Here is a 17,042-nt window from a genome sequence, read left to right as displayed (position 1 = left end):
CCTACTTCCGTAGTGATACTGCCTCGGAAACCCAAGGAGGGGTCGCTATGAGTCAGGTTTGACTCGACGGCACATAACAACAACAACAACAGTGAGAGGATATATAGTAAAACAGCGAGAGACTGGGGCCTTGGCTTTCCAACATTAATGTGTCAGGGAAAAGAAGAAGAAGGAGCCAAGGAGTCTGAGAAGCAGCAGGGAGGCAAGAGGAAAACCAAGAGTGAGATGTCCTGGAAGCCAGGTGAAGAAGAGGGACGTGATCGGTGTGTCACAGTGCTGCTGAGAGGGCAAATTAGATGAGTACTAACAAATGACCTTTCCAAGTAGAAAATGAAAGGGGAGGAATTGAGACTATAGACAGCTCTTGAGTTTTCTTGTAGAGAGAAACAAGAAAACAAGCAGTAGCTGGGGAATAGTGGGGTCAAGAGAAGGTTTATTTGTTTGCCTACTTTTGAGTGAGGAAAATTACAGCGTGGTGATGGGAATGATCCATTCACTAGAAAGGAGAAAATTGCTGTTGTAACTTGCTGCTTTCCAAAGCTTAGTTTCAGGCCTTTGCTGTCCTTAGAACTCTTCTTGCACGTTCTCACTCTGGGCTCCAGACACCTCTGGATCTTCTGCTGTCACTTATGTCCCCTGAAAACAAGTTGACTTCTTCCCATCCCACTTATGCGGCCGTTCCTTGAGACAAGGACTGTTGATTATACCTAGGCCTAATCAGGCATTTGTCGTATGCAGGCAAATGAGTGAATGTGGGGTGGATGTAGTCGGATGCTAATTTCATTCCTAGAAAATAAATCTGCAAGTATTCACTGGATTTTATATGTTCTGGGCAGGTCAGGGATTGAAGTGAAGAATGGGGCACAGTCCTTGCCCTGTCACTGCCTAATTGGAAGATGATGCAAGACATGCAGTATTGGTGCAGCAAGAGTCTAGAACAGGACATGGTCAGTGTGTGCAGAAGGGAGGGTGGAACTTACACAGAGGCTGGAAGTAGGGTAGGGGGAAGGCCATGTCAAAGGACAGAAACTTTTTTCAGTAGTAGAGACCTTTTTTCAGATGAAATATAAGGAAACCTAGTAGTATTCACCAGTGCTACTCTTACAGAGAGACTGGGAGCCTGGTTAGCCCCCTTCTCTGGTATCCCTACCCCTACTTGACAGTCTCTTTACCAGGTTGAAAAGCCCTGACACAGAACCTGGGTTCTCCAATCGCACCCTGTGGTCCTGAGTGTATCACTGTTAACATGTAGAAATGATCATCATCTAATGTGCAGCAAAAATTAGACCAGTGAAGTTTTCTCCATTTTGTATTTTTCATAAACTTTATCTAAACTTCCAGCATTACCAATTTTTTTTTTGCTGGAAAATGTAGCAGATCACAAAGAGAGGGAGTAGCCAGTGAACACAGAGGTAATGCTTGTCTTGAAACTTTGTTACATTTGTTGCAGACTTCCAACTGTTCATCTCAGTTCAGAAGCAAAACTGGAACAGATCCAAATTTGTAAAACATGAGTGAACCAGACCATAACCAGAATGGGAAAAATTATGGGATGGGTCAGTGCCCTCCTAGAAACTAAATCCCCTCTTAGAAAATAAGGGCAAATCTGGTAGTGAAGTGCCTAAGGCACTTGACTGCTAACCAGAAGTCTGGCGATTCAAACCCACCAGCTACTCCTCGGGAGGAAGGTTGGGCAATCTACTTCCGTAGTGTTACCGCCTTGGAAATCCAAGGAGGGGTCGTAATGAGTCAGGTCCGACTGGACGGCACATAACAACAACAATATGTTGCATAACAAATCTCTTGATCAGCGGAGTCTGAAACAGTGGTGCCGTGCTCAAAGATGGCGGCCCACTGCATCACTCTGAATATGTTGATCTCCATAGTCCTGGCATTAATCCAGTCTCCCCCATCAGGCTCCTGAAAAGGACCATGCCTCTTCCAAGTCTCCCATTCCAGGGCTTCAACCCATAATTGTTCCTGTTGTAGTTATCATTCTGCTTCACCCAAATTTTAGTTACGTTTTTCTTACAGTGAGAGGATACAAAGTAAAAAAGGGAGAGACTGAGACCTTGGCTGTCCAACATTAAGGTGTCAGGGAAAAGAGGAAGAAAGAGCCAAGGACTCTGTTCCAGTTTTGGTTTGTCGGCCATCGCTGAGCCAGTTTGAAGCCCTGGTTTGTTGTATTTACACAAGTTTGATTTTAAATAGCTGTTTTCTGTTAAATAGCTATTAAGTTAATAATAGTGTAGGTAGACATACCTCTTATTTGTGGTATATGCAGAGAGCAACATAATATCCAGGCATTACTCAGAGGAGACAGTATATAGTATGAAGTGTATGGGATGAAAGACCTTGGCTGGGGAATGTGGGAGCACAGAAATGACAGGAAGACCACGTCCCACACCCAGCCACGGGCCCCTCCCTCTTCCCAAATGTCTCCTCTTAGGGTTTCTTCTAAGTTGGGGTGACAGTTGCTCCCACTTCTCTACCCCTGAAATTATTCATTCTCTTTGATACTATAGTAGGTAGAGGTTAGCTTTTATTTTAATAAAAAGGAAAAAGCATCATGGTATGACAGAAAGAGCAGTGGACTTGGATTCAGAAGACCTGAAATGCAGTTGAGCATAGTGGTAGAGAGCCTAGACTTTAGAACAGAGGGCCTGGATTCAAATCCTGGCTAGACTTCTTAGTGTTTGTGTGACCCTGTGTCTGAGATGGGGTTCTTGGGAGGATAAATTGAGTGGTAAATATGTAGAGCAATGCCTGATGTGAGAGCTCTGGTGGCGTAGTACCTAAGGCATTTGACTGCTAACCAGAAGGCTGGTGGTTCAAACCCACCAGCCACTCCTCAGATGGAAGTCTACTTCCATAATGATACTGGCTCAGACACCCAAGGAGGGGTCACTAAAATACTTGGAATTGGGATCTTGGCTGTGTTGTTAACTAGCCGCATGACTTAGCAAATTGTTAAATTATGCAGTCTCAATTGTGCTCATCTGTAAAATTAGTGGTCTGCACTAAGTCATCCTTAAGAGGCTGCCTTTTTCAGCTCCGCAATCACAGTTCTGGGAATTTTGTTAACTGGGGTGGAACATGCAGCCAGGGCCCTAGTCAGTCTGTGACTTGGTCTTTGGCATTACAGATGGTAAGCAAAAAATAATTTGCTGAAGTGCCCTAGACCAGTGTTTTCAAACTTTTTTTTCTTATACACAGTAAATACATTTTACTTGTTCAGTATATATATACACATCAGAAAATAGATATGTATATGTGTGTGTGATTATAACAAGGCTCATGAAGCAGTATTTACTCTTACTATATGTGATGCACTCTAATATTGTCTATATTCCTCAATTCTAGTTCTTAAAAAGTAAAAATGTTAATGGTTCACGACCCACAGTTTTAAAAACATTGACCTAAAGAGTGGTGAATTGTTATTATTGCCAGAGTCTCAATCTTTCGTATTACTTGACCAGGCCCAACAGTCGGTCATGATCTGACGCAGGGGCTCTCTTAGCCCCGGACTTTGACACAACTTGAATAAGTTCTCATGACTCTAGAATTTAGGATATACTTCCGAAGGATGAATACAGAGGGCATTGACCACTATGTGTAACTTTTCTCTGTGTTTTGGATGGGTGGGAACACATGAGAGGAAGCTCAGTTTATGAGAAATATTTTTCTTAAAAGTTTTACACTGAAGAGTATATGCCAGAATGCTAACAGTGGTTATCATGGAGTAGATTATGGGGACTTTAAGCTTTCTTACATTTTTTTTCAGATTTTCTAAAATAAACAGATGTTACATATATCAGACAATTTTGTAAAAGAAAAAAAAATGACTGCATAGAAAGGGTATATACAGCCCTTTCTGGTTATGGTTTGTTTGTTTGTTTGTATCTATAAATGTATTGTCAATGCCCCTCATGTCAGATATACCATTGGTTCTCAACACTGGGTCATAAGCCTGTTGGCACAATCTGTAATAAAATTTTCTTATAACTGTAAATTTATTGGATTTAAAGGAGTTCAATTTTGAAATTATATCCTTCTTGCTTTTTTTTTTTTGATATTTAAATTTTTTTTTTTTTTTTTTTAAGGATAACCTTTTTTGCTTGTTTATTTGTTTTGGATTGTAGTGATCCATGAAATACCAGAGTCTGGAAACTCCTGAAATTTGCCATTTTCTTCCTTTATTCCTGCTTGTATAAAAGTTAAAGTTTTTTCTATATATGGGTATTATTCATTCTCTTTTAAATTAGACAGAATGTGTATAAAAATAATTTCTTGTAGTATTTCTCTTGAAGGTGTTTCAAGTAGTTTCTAGCTAGTAATTTAGAAGACTCTCTGGCTTCTGTAGCTTTTAAATTTATTTCAAATTATAGTTGTGTTGAAAAAGAGCTCTTACAGTGAGCATATTATATGTCTCACCTAAGACTCAGAAATAAATGGAAATGAATTGGGGCCCCATGAGTGGTGGGTAATAGAGTTCATGCTTGTGTTGTCTGCTTCATTTATGCCAGCAAAAATAAGGCTTAAAATGTTAATACATATGTTTGCTATGTGCTTATGAGTAAACCTTACAGATAATTGCTGTTCTCAGCTTTGTTACTAACAGAAAGTAGGGAGGCATGATCATGGGAATAATTATCAAAGAAAAAGTCCCAAAATATAATCTTGGCACAAAGAAAGTCATTTGCAGACTCAAAGTATGAGGGTATTGACCATATGGAAACCTTCTTGCATTACACATCATGGTTTCAAAAGTTATCTTGGTGAACTTGGGGGAAGATGGCCACCATCATAACACTATGGTCTCTGGTGTGTTTGAAGTAGGAACTGGTTGTTCTCTGACATGTTTGCACCTTGGTGCCTCAGGAAACAATTACCCAGTTAGTGGGTCTCCAGGCCCCTTCCTCCTCAGCTAGTTGATGCCTGTTTGACAATGGGAAGGAGATCTGTCTTCCTACATACGTATCTGTCCAGTTTGCTTATTCCTAGCTCTGATTTGTGAGATTGGAGGTTGAAATAAAGTTTAGAAATTCACTTTGGGTTTTATGAAGTCACAATCTGGTATCTCTCTTCACAGAGTCAGAATTATGAGGATGAATGTCAGTAAACAGCCTTTGTCACCACAGGATTGTCTTATGTTTTTTAAAAAAGACAAATCATTGAGAACTATTGTTAACAATAGCCTTCATTAGCGAACAGTACCCAGAGCTAATTTGGAGGAGGGAGAAGAGAGAACCAGTTCTTTTGCACATATTATTATCTCCTTTGACCCCTTATTAGGTTAACTACAGCTAGAAGATTTCCTGTGGGATGGGACATGGCCATCAATATGTGTGGACTATGGCTTTTTGTAGGAGAACATCAGTACAGTACTAGCTGTAAAGTGTTCATGGTGTGTATGGTTTATGTTGTTAGAATCCCACAACTCTGCACTTGTGAAATAAGACTGACTTATTGTCTGTTTCAGGTTGTATGAGCCATGGCTGTGACTAGTGTCAGATTGCCTGCTGGTGTTTTAAGAAAGCCAGATGCCTGGATTGGACTCTGGGGAGCACTCCGGGGGACTCCTCCTTCATACAAACTCTGTGCTTCCTGGAATCGATACTTATATTTTTCTAGTACCAAGTTAAACGCATCAAATTCTAAAACACTTTTCCATAGTATTTTCTCACTGAGGCTCCCAGGGCTTTTAATATCTCCAGAATACGTTTTTCCATTTTCCATAAGACTCAAAAGTAATATAACTTCTAAAAAATCCACTAAGAAGACTCTGCAAACAGTGGAAGATGAAGATGACTCTGATGAAGAGCGAGGTTCTGGTGAGATAAGTGAGCAGGAAGAGGAGCTCGAGGGGGACCCCAGTGTGGTCAAAGACTACAAAGACCTGGAAAAAGTAGTGCAGTCCTTGCGGTATGATGCTGTCCTGAAGACAGGTCTGGATGTTGGAAGAAAGTGAGTAGGATGTGTGTTTTATTATAAACTCCTTTGTTTTTCTGTTGGGTGTTTTTGTTTTTTCTTTTGTTGTTAAGAATATACACAACAGAACATTCACCAACTCAACAGTTTCTGCATGTACAATTCAGTGACACAGATTATGTTATTTGGGTTGTAAAAGCATTCTCAACTTCCTTTTCAGAGTTGTTCCTCCGCTATTAACATAAATTCACTGCCTCTTAAAGTTTTATCTAATCTTGAGTTGCTGTTGTCAGTTTGATCCCATATAGATAGTTCTTTAAAAAGCATAATGCTCAAGGAAGACATTTTTTACTAGTTAAGCTAAACTAAGACGATTTGAGGGGATATTTTTGGTTTAAGGCTTACTGTTGGTTATTTTCATGCAGTTTTACAAATAATCGCTCAGCCCATATTATGGTAAAGAGTAACAATAGACGTAAAAGGACGTTATAGGTAACCCATTTCAATTATTTCATTTTATAGATGAGAAAACTGACTCCCAAAGAAGTCAAGTGACTCCCTACAAATCCTATGTGCCATACTTCCTTGATTCTAAGACCCAGTTGACTGTAAGATGAACTATTGATTTCATATCAGCTTCTTGAGGAGAAAAGGAATCACTGCATTAATGTATATAGCAAGCATAAGACGCACCCGGATTTCACAAATGCTGCAGTGTCAGAAGGTACCTCTTAGAATCAAGGGAAGCAGGATAAGGTGATGGTTAAGAATACAGGCTTTGCAGGCAGACAGCTAGCAATTGAATCCTGCCTCTGTGTGTGACTTTGGGCAAGTTACTTAACCTCTCTGTGCCTCAGTTTCCTCATCTGTAAAATGGGGATAATAGAACCTACTTTAGAGTATGGTTGTAAGGATTAGATGAGTATCTATTTTAGCTATCTGAAGCATGTATAACAGTACTTAGCACATAGTAGGTACTCAATATATGTTAGCTTTTATGAAGAAAATAGTATGTGTGTTCATATATTATGCTTAGAAATACTATGAGTAACAAGATTTAATATTGTTTCATTGTTTTTGTGCCAGACTAATAATATAATAGTCACTCTCCCTGTCCATTCATTTTTGTAGCAATCATTGATTGTGTGCACACTGCATGCAAGGTGAGAATTGTGGTATGAGTAATAAATTCAAAAAGATCTCCTTGTGTAATCTGTACCTTTGTGACCTTAATTTAAGACATAGTTTAATTTTTAATCTATGAAGCTTGGGAGACTCATAAAGATGACTTTAGCCTATAGCCCCTCCTCTTGGCACCCTGGTCAGGATTTGTTGTGTGGCAAACTCGTAAGGTGGCCTCTCCCCTTTCCCAGAGAAGTAGCTGCTGATTTATTAAACCAAAACCAAACCCACTGCCGTTGAGTCAGTTCTGCCTCATAGCGACCCTATAGGACAGAGTAGAATTGCCCAGAGGGTTTCCAAGGCTATAAATCTTTATGGAAGCAGACTGCCTCATCTTTCTCTTGCAGAGCAGCTGGTGGGTTCAAACCGTTGACCTTTTGGTTAGCAGCCAAATCCTTTAACCGCCACACCACCAGAGCTCCTTGCTGCTTTATTAAGTAGAGTCCCAATTGTCAGTCACCCAAAGACAGGAAAGGGCACTGATTTTGGTCTGCATCCTCCCCTGGTCTTGTTGCCCCAGTGGTTAAAATTCAGGGAGATCAGCTGCTGATTGGGATTACCCCAACTTCAGTACAGACTACCAGATTGTGTCTTGATGGGCTTACCATTCATGTAGTGCCTGGTTTGTCTCTCAGAGTACAGAGGGGGTATCCGAGGGGAAGGAAGGGCCCTCTCACTTAGCCATGAATCACCGGCACTACAGCCTTGTCAGGTGTTCTGCATAGGGTGTGAGGTGGAGTGGGGTCCCCGGCCTAGGGTGGAGCTTGATATTCATGCTAATCTCTCTCTGTGCAAGCCCCATCTCGGCACTAATTGACTACCCGATAGTAACAGCACATCTTTGCAGCAGTTCAGCATCTATTCAGAAGTGCCCTGTGGTCTCCTTTTTTCACATATGTGTGGGAACAGTAGACTTTCATGTTCCCAGCACCCCGAAGGCAGAGTTTGTGGGGAATGTCAGTCACTGTCAGAATAAACACGTGTTAGAATAAACTTTACTTTTTTTTTTTTTTTTTTTTTAATAGCAAAGTGGAAGATGCATTCTACAAAGGCGAGCTCAGGCTGAATGGGGAAAAATTATGGAAGAAAAGCAGAACGGTGAGATACTAAACGTACAGAGTGGCAGCCAGATATTTGTCTGATGCTCTGCCGATCCTCAGTGCTGCCCGCCCTTTCCCTCAGCTGCTTACTTAGAGCGTGAGCGTGGCTCCTTGGGTGTGTGTCTGCCTTACCTCTCTCAGGGCCACATGGTCCTGGTAAGCTAGTATGAATTGCCAACAGGCTTCAGTCACAGACCATTTTCTCTTGTGTAGCATTAGTGCCTTTGTGATTAAGCTTCCCTTTTTTCTTTAAAATTTTAGATCAAGCCACTATCAGAACTGGCTAAATTCTCATTAAGTAAACTCTCAAGTCCTTAATGTTAACCCCTATGGAATCATAATTTAAAAAAATAAAAAGACTCACTGCCATCGAGTGGATTCCGACTCATAGCGAACCCCTTTGGGTTTCTGAGGTGGTAAATCTTTACAGAAGTAGATTGCTCACTCTTCCTTCTGTGAAATGGCTGGTGGGTTTGAACTGCCAACCTTCTGGTTAGCAGTCAAATGCCTTAGGCACTAGGCCACTAGCACTCCTTATAGAATCATAATAATTAGGTTAAAGTGAAACATTTGATCCTTGTAGAGGAGGGTTGGGCAATCTACTTCCATAGTAATACCACCTAGGAAACCCAAGGAGGGGTCGCCATGAGTCGGGCCGACTCAACAGCACATAACAACAACAACAACAGAGGTTTTCTTTGGCCCAGTGTTGTCTGAGCAGATATGCGATTCTGTGCAGCGCAGTGGCCCGCTGAGCACTTTCTGGAGCACTGCTGTGTGCACAGGGCCAGGGTAGCACAGGGAGAACGTAAAGAGGCTGTTTGTTACAAATGATGAGCCACATTTTCTGACAGGTCCATGTCAACATCACTGCTAAGTGGGGGAAGAGAGTTATAAGAAGATGTACAGTATCCAGTTTTGATCAGTAATCATTCTTTATATATAAACTATATTTTAACATTCTGTTCAAATATTTTTGTGAAAATAAATTATTTATAACAATAACAACAAACATGTCGAATTAAAATATTAATATTACTGGTATTCATCTCTGACATTATGGGTTATATTAATTTTCTTCATGCTTTTGTGTGAATTTCATACAATAAATATGTATTTGAGTTTTACAGTAAATACGTATATGTATGTATAACTGGGAAAAGACCATAATGATAGAGTTAACAAAACACAATAGCAGTGTTTAAAAGTTTGGAAGACACAACTTAAGGGCTGTCAGTGTCCAGGGAACAGATATTCCAGGGAAGTTGTCACTCACTTTGGAGGTTGTTTTATTTAAGCTGCTTTTCATATTTCAAAATAGTCTTGGGGTTGGAAGATCAGAGCTGCACTTTGTTACCTGGGACCTGGGGTAGTGTGAGGCTGTGGGCCATGGATATCTGATGAGCACTTGCTCTAGGATCATACAGGTTCTTGAAGCTCAGTGGACAGGGTGAGGGAAAACTCTCCAATGCCTGTCTCACATCTCCAAGTCACAAGGACCTGTGATCCCATTTCCCCTGACAGCACCTGACTGAGCAGATTCAGCCCAGGCCGAGGCATGTCAGTCATTGCTCAGTGAGCTGCACAAATTCAGGCACTCCCACGTGCATCAGAAGATTAGTCCTTGTCTGCTAATTGCCTTTCCCCTGATTTTAGTCCAGCCCCCTTCTCCTCAGCCACAGTATTCCAAAGGCAAGACTTTGTTCTTGCTGCCTCTGTGCCAGGACCTCATTTACAAAGCCCACAAGCCTATTTCTCCGGTTTGAGATATTGTTAACTACAGCCTAATGGCTGCTGCTGCATTCTGCCTTGCTAATGGCTGCTGCTGCATTCTGCCTTGCGTCTTCTGTTGTCTGCTGCCTTCCAGATTTCTCCTGAGGGTCAGCAAAGGAAGGGGCCAGTATTAACACTCTGCTGCCTTGTTACTAGGAGGCTTGGTAGCCATAGTAACTGCAGTAAGGGGAGATTTGAAATGTAGATATTTGGAACAGCCCCTAATCCTAGCCAGTTTTGCTTCGTGTCTGCTGTGCCTGCACGAGAAACAACAGAACAACAGAGCCTCGAGGTGGATAAAGAACCCCTCCCCTTCCTTGGCCTGCCTGGTGGGGCCAGTACCTGGCTGCTGGCCCTCAAGGGTCAGGCAGGCACCTGGTGATGCTGCTGCTCTGTCCCTGGCTCCCTGCAGCCAAGCGGAGCTTCCCAGTGAGCTGCAAACCAGAGTCTCCTGCAGTGCTGGGTAGCTGCTGAATTAAGCAGTGGGTGTGTGGAGCTTCCTTAATTCACCCTTCCCTGGGGTTAACTGGGTAAAACAGAAACACTCCCTCTAGGCTGCTCCAGAGGAGCTCTGGTAGCATAGTGGCTAAGTCACTTGCCTGCTAACCAGATGGCTGGCGGTTCAAACCCACCAGCCACTCCTCGGAAGGAAGGTTGGGCAATCCTACTTCCGTAGTGATACTGCCTCGAAAACCCAAGGAGGGGTCGCTATGAGTCGGGGCTGACTCGATGGCACATAACAACAACAACAACAACAGGCTGCTCCAGGAGAGAGCCCTCAAAGGGCCTCACTCTGTAACTACATCCTAGTCTGCTCTCTTTAAGGGGCAGGCGACATGTGCAGTTCTCTGAAAGGATACACCAGCACGGTTGCCTGTTCTTTGCATATACTTTTACACCTCTGAAATTTTGTACCACGTGCATATATTTTTTTATAAAAAATGAATTGTAACGAAATAAAGTTATGAAGTTATGCCAAGAAAGGCAGAACAGAGTTACCAAGCATTGTATTTCTGGATGGTGATTTTAAACACCCAGATGGTTGGGCTGAAATGGTTAGTCTTTAAAAATTGAACCCAGAACTACAGAAAAACAAGATCCCTCCCATCCCCATGCCTCGGGACAAGTCTTCCCTCAAACACAGGGGAAAGCAGTTTTGATGCCTAGCTGTGGTGTGGGTCATTCTGCCTCTCAGCCCAGAGAGTAGGAAGTTAATGGTTTAAAATCTGTCTGCATGAGTTTTACATTCAGCTTCTCTGGGTTGCCCATGATTGACAGTGTGGGGTGTCATGGCAGGGCAGGTGTGTATGGCCATGTAGACTGAACATTTGGCCTCCAGAGGCCTTGAATGTGTGGGAGAACAGATAAGGGCTTGCTCTGGTGAGGTGTACCAAACATTCTGACAGTGTCAAATAATGACTGCTTCAACCAAACATTCATTAGAAAATGAGGTAAAAGTCAGCATTTAGCAGCAAGCTCCTTAAGCAGAAGCCTCACAGTAGGCTTTTTAATGGCCACATGTACCCAGTTGGAGTCAGTGGCCCACACATGGGGTTGCCTTCCCATTGGAAGCAGTGGTGAAGGGTTTAGGATGGCCCCACATCATCTCTGGCTGATGTTTTAGTAGAGGAAGAAGCATGATATGGCACCAGGGTTGGGTTAGCCTCTTGGGTCACTGGGCCAATCCCCTAGGATCCTGAGCTGCTAGGACCAGGTATCTGTCATGGGCTGCCCACACTCTGGCAACATTGTGCTGAGTCCTTTAGCCTGGGAGCTGACATGGCTGCCCCAGAGGAGGCCCTGCACTTCCAGAGTTTGGACCAGAATGGGTTTGATATCAGCCCTTTCAACGTGTGAGTCACCATCTATTATATGACATTCCTTTCTATTATGTGGCATTCCACCTGTGTGAGTTGACTTCTGCTTCTCAGTTATGTGACATCACTGGGGCCAGTCAAGTGGAGAAGCAGTTCCACTTCCATTTCTCTACAAGGTACAGCTGTCCACTGGTCCACAGTGACTAATTTTCAACCAGCTGTTCCTGAGTTATGTAGCTCACCTAGGTTGAAATCAGTGAAAAATGTTACACTGGCAATTGGCTTCCAATTGTATATAGTTAATTACCCATTGCCATCAAGTGAATTCCTCTGCAGTGACAACTCCATGTGTTGTAGAGTAGAATCATGCTCCATCGGGTTTCCATGGCTGCGACCTTTTGGAAGCAGGCTGCCAGGCTTTTCTTCCAAGGCACCTCTAGGCAAGTTCAAACAACCAACTTGTCAGTTAGTAGCAGAATGCCTAACCATTTATGCCCCCAGGGACACCTGGGCACTACAGTAATGTTAATTGCTGTGCTCCACTGAGACTGTGCCCCACTCTCTGTGTACTGCTAGTATTACCAAAATAAATGCCCCCAAGTATTTTCTGAAATCATCCAGTGGAGGTGAATAATAGAGCCACACCAACGGGACAGCCCACAGGTAGCCAGTTGTCACGGTCTCAAGGGAGGGCACTGCTGTGAGTGAGTGAGGCACTCAACAAGTGAAGCCTTTTCACCCAAGGCACCGGGGACAAAATGATTGTTAGATTGCCACAGAGGACCCAGGGCCTTTTCTCACCTGCTCCTCTGACGGATGATACATCACCTGGTGAAAACTCAAAGCAAAGATGTTTGCCTTGGCCTGGGTGTCGCAGAGTAAAATAAAGACTTTGTTTTAATTTTCAGGTGAAAGTGGGAGATACATTGGATCTTGTCATTAGAGAGGATAAAGAAGCAGAAACAGACACAGTTATGCGAATTCTCCTGAAAAAAGTGTTTGAAGAGAAAACCGAAAGTGAAAAATACAGAGTGGTTTTACGGCGGTGGAAAAAGCTAGCGTTGCCTAAGAAGAGTGTGCCTAAATAAACGGATTGCTTTCCAGAGACAGAGCTGCTTTCTAGTGGTGGGGAGAGGGCCCGTTTTAGGACAACACTTTGATTAAAATAAAGTTCTCTTACCATTTGTGGAATCTGCCGACCCATTTTGTGGAAACTGGGATCTATACCTTGGAGATAATGCCTGGTGACCTGGATTTCCCTACTGGGTTTGTCTGGCCTCAGCTGGACCACATCAGCATGAGAATTGTGCCCAAAGTGAGGTGTGGGCTGAATGAACTAAGCTCAGAGTTTTTCAATGACTTGCCTGCTGTTTCCTGTTAACTACCTCACAAGTCATTGTAAAATAAACTAGCCTTGTTTTTTTTTGTGTTTTTATTTCAGTGTTATCCCTGTCGACTCAGCTTCCTTGGGTCAGGGTTCTAAAAGCTATACCAGATCAAGGCCACCGTCACATCTTTGGGGAAGAAGAATTGAGAGAGCCCCTCGCCTCCCCAAATCATCAACATGTTGGCCTTGGTTCCCGTCAATTTGTCTTCAGCAGTCTGGATAAGTAAAGTTGTGTCAGCTACTTCCATCACAGCCTAATTAGGGCTCATTTTAAATTAATTATTTAGGCAGAGGTCAATAAACTAGGATAGCTAAAGCTTGTTTTTGTATGGCCCTCAAGAATGTTTTTTAATTTTTAAAGGGCTGTCAAAAAAATAATAATAATATATGACAGAAATGATATGTAGCCCCAAAAGCCCAATCAGTTTACTATCAGACTTGACAAAAAATGTTTGCTGACTCCTCATTTAGGGCAAAACAAGGAGGGTTTAATTTTCCTCTGAAAGTTGGACATAGGCCTATCTTATGAATGGAGAGAATAATTCTCATTGTAAAGAAAGTGCTATTAAAGGGGACCAAGTCTAAAACACAGGATAATATTAGCAGGGATACACACATACACATCATCTAAGAAAAGGGCATCTGTGTAAATAAGCTAGTTTGCAGATTCCCAGGGGCTGTTTCTTAGCACTGGGAAGGGTCAGCTCAGGAGACCAGTTAAACGGAGGTGGGTCAAAAAAGACTAGCTGTGATTCTGGGAAAATGGTGGCGTAAACAAAGCATCATTTGGATCCTCTCCCACAAATGCAAGAAACATAAGGAAATAATTGCTCAGCTTTGAGGGATTCTGATTGGAGAGCAGAGAAAAGCAGCAGGGACCTGCAAACAAGAATCAACAATGGGTCCCATAAGGTAGGAAAGAGAATCTCTTCTCCCACTTCCCTGCCCCGTCCACCAGCCAGTGCAGGCCACCAATTGCTGTGAACTGGGAAGTGACCTCAGAAATAGAGCCCATTCCCCTAACCATCACACCCCTTGCCTGTACAAAGAGATGGGACCCCAAGCTTCTGCTCTAAAATTAACAAGGCTGACCTTCCCAGGGGTTTGTTGGAGTGTGCCCGTACCTCTCCCCTTGACGCTCTGCTATATGCCTGTCGTGAATTGCTGCAGAAGGCCTCCTGGAGTGGTGTCTGTTCTCTCTACCTGCCTCCCTGCACGCCCCGTGGCTAAGGCCTTTGAAAGCAACAGGACAGACTTCCTGGGGATTCAGTTTGGGTCTGCTGCTCCCCCTTCCAGTTGGTTGGCTCTGAGGGCAGCTAAGGCTGCTGTGTATTAGGAAACAGGCATCTTGAGTAGAGGATACTCTCACAACCAACATACTCCAGAAGGGGCTCTGATAGCAACAAGACCTCGCTGGGAATCCATTTGGAGTGTGCCAGCACCTCCCCAACCTGGACACTGTCGGCTGCAAACCTGCTGTGACTTGCTACAGAAGGCCTATTCCCATAGTAAACACTCCTGGCTTCCCTGTGCACCCAATAGCTCAGGTCTCCGAAACCAACAGAACAAACCTCCCAGAGAGTCAGCTCAAGTCTGTTTGTTCTCCCTTCTATTTGGGGCTGAGGACTGCTGACTGAGCTGCTGTGTGCAAAGAAGCTGGCATCTGCAGTGGAGGCTACATCCACAGCCAACATACTTTTGGGGGTTGGGTGTGTGTGTGTGTGATAATAACAAGACAGATTTCTGGGGGTCCATTTGGAGTATGCCAGCACCACCTCCACCCAGACACTGTCACCTGCAAGCCTGCTGTGAATTGCTACAGAAAGGCCTTGCAGTGGAGGCTGATCCCAGAGTCAGTACTCCTCTACCTGCTTCCCAGAACACCCTATAGCTCTGGCCTCTGCAACCAAGAGGACAGACCTCTCTGGGGGTCAGTTGAGGTTAGTCTTTCCCCACGTCCAGTTGATGCTGGGGGCTACTAGCAGGCTGCTGTGTGTTAGGAATCAGGCATCTTGAGTGAAGACTACACCCATAGCCAATATATCATATGGCAGGCTCTGATGGTAACAAGGCAGAGCTCCCTGGGAATCTGTTTGGAGTGTAGTAACTATTGGCTGCTGAACTTACATGAGCCCCTACAGTAGCTTTCCTACAGTGGAGACTGCTCCCACAACCACCACGGGCCCACTGGGGCTCGCAAGCCAGTAAGACATCTTCTGGAGGTCTTTCTGGGAGTGCCAGCCCCTTCTCCTCCTGAAATGGAGGAAAGTCAGTCTGTGCTTCCCCTGAATGCCAGCTCAGATATAAGCAGTCCCCATAGAGCAGGGAAGGAAAACTCAGGCAAAATGAGGGGGTGACACTCAGCCCCAAAAGGGGCTCACTGGGTGTGGGTTTTCCTACTAAAAACCTGATTGCAGAAACAGGAGGGAAGGGAGTAATAACTGGGGTGGGGGTGGGGTGGACTGCACCCCCTGGTGGCCAGATTGATTAGTACATGCTCTCTCACCTGAGTGGTGGTACAGTTTACAGAATGACCACAAAGTGTTCACTAAGTGTGATTGGGAGATTGAAAATTGAAAAAGAAGATACGGAGTTTTTGAATCCCCATTAAACCAGGGAGGAAGAAAGAGCTGTCAAAGAGAGGGAGAGGAAACAGTAAGCAAAGGCCAAAGACTCTACTCAGCTAAGAGTCTCTTGCGGAAAGTAGTGTGGGTAACAACACAAATACTGGTAAAATCTGAGAAAGTTAAAACCCTCAGAAATCCCAATGTCCCAACAAAAAGATCACACAACACAAAGAACAGAGAAACAACGGCCCATCCAAGTAAACAAATGGAGTGAAAGCACATCTAGGGATGACCAAATAATTTAAAAAAAAAAAAAAAGAAGAAGAAAATAATACAACATTAAACATAATTAAAGAATGAAGAAAAACAGACAAAGAGCTCAAAGAAATAAGGAAAACTATGCAAGAACAAATTAAGGATCTACAACTGAAAGGGACTGGTAGTTAAGGTTGTGTGTCAATTTGGCTGGGTCATGTTTTTGAGTGCTTGGCAGCTGGATGCAGTTATTCCCAATGATGAGATTGCGTCAACTCCATGGTAGAATCTGCTGTAAGAAGCTCATAGTTGCCTTCTGGATGTGGTCTGCTTCCAGTATATGGGGAAGATTTGAGGAAGGTCTTTAGCTTTTTGGCACATCTGGATCCTGCATTGGCTACCATGTTGCCTTGTTTCTGGACTAAACCAGTGGGCAGTCATGTTGCCTGTTGATCTTGGGATTGTGCAATTCTACTTGCCAGCAACTGCATGAGTTATGAGAAGCCTCCAGCTCCAGTGGGCCTGGAATTAGAGACAGAGCTGAAGGCCAAGGCTGAGGAACTTTCACCCAGCCCCTAGAGCCAACACTCTGTATTTGGACTTTAGCCTCCTAAACTGTAAGAGAATAAATTCCTGTTTGTTAAAGCCATCCACTTGTGGTATTTCTGTTTTAGCAGCATAGAGAACCAACACAAGGACAATAACTGTAATGAGAAGCCATAGAACTTACCAAAAGATCTAATCAGGAAGAAGAAAGAATCAGTGAATTAGAGGATAAGATAGCTAAAATTACAGACACTGAAGAGTAACAAGAACAGAGGCTCAAGAAGGCGGAACACAGTTTAATGGAATTATGGAACAAGAGACATAATATATGCATCATAGGAATGCCAGAAGGAGATGAGAGAGAGAAAAAGGAACAGAAAGAGTATTTGAAGAAATGGCAGAAAATTCCTCAATTTATTGAAGAACACAAATGTACAAATCCAAGCAGCTCAAAGAACCCCAAGGAGAATAAACTCACAAAGAG

General features: G+C 43.3%; 1 protein-coding gene across 1 annotated transcript; it reads left to right on the top strand.

The window, feature by feature from the left end:
- Positions 1 to 5,488: 5,488 nt before the first annotated feature.
- MTRES1 (mitochondrial transcription rescue factor 1) lies at positions 5,489 to 12,891 on the top strand. Its single transcript, XM_007940834.2, has 3 exons — positions 5,489 to 5,967; positions 8,139 to 8,211; positions 12,712 to 12,891. The coding sequence occupies exons 1-3, from the start codon at positions 5,495 to 5,497 to the stop codon at positions 12,889 to 12,891; spliced, it is 726 nt and encodes a 241-aa protein (XP_007939025.1). The 5' UTR covers positions 5,489 to 5,494.
- The last annotated feature ends 4,151 nt before the right edge of the window (positions 12,892 to 17,042 follow it).

Source organism: Orycteropus afer, unplaced genomic scaffold (genome assembly GCF_000298275.1).
Source record: "Orycteropus afer afer isolate SDZICR_OR568_19922 unplaced genomic scaffold, OryAfe1.0 scaffold00072, whole genome shotgun sequence".
NCBI classification, from domain to species: Eukaryota; Metazoa; Chordata; class Mammalia; order Tubulidentata; family Orycteropodidae; genus Orycteropus; species Orycteropus afer.
The sequence above is the reverse complement of the archived record's forward strand: the minus strand, read 5'-3'. Positions and strand labels throughout refer to the sequence as shown.

Coding starts and splice junctions, on each gene's coding strand:
- MTRES1 (XM_007940834.2), top strand. CDS start 5,495: ATGGCTGTGACTAGTGTCAGATTGCCTGCTGGTGTTTTAAGAAAGCCA. Junction 5,968..8,138: donor GGTCTGGATGTTGGAAGAAA/GTGAGTAGGATG, acceptor TTTTTTTAATAG/CAAAGTGGAAGATGCATTCT. Junction 8,212..12,711: donor TATGGAAGAAAAGCAGAACG/GTGAGATACTAA, acceptor TTTAATTTTCAG/GTGAAAGTGGGAGATACATT.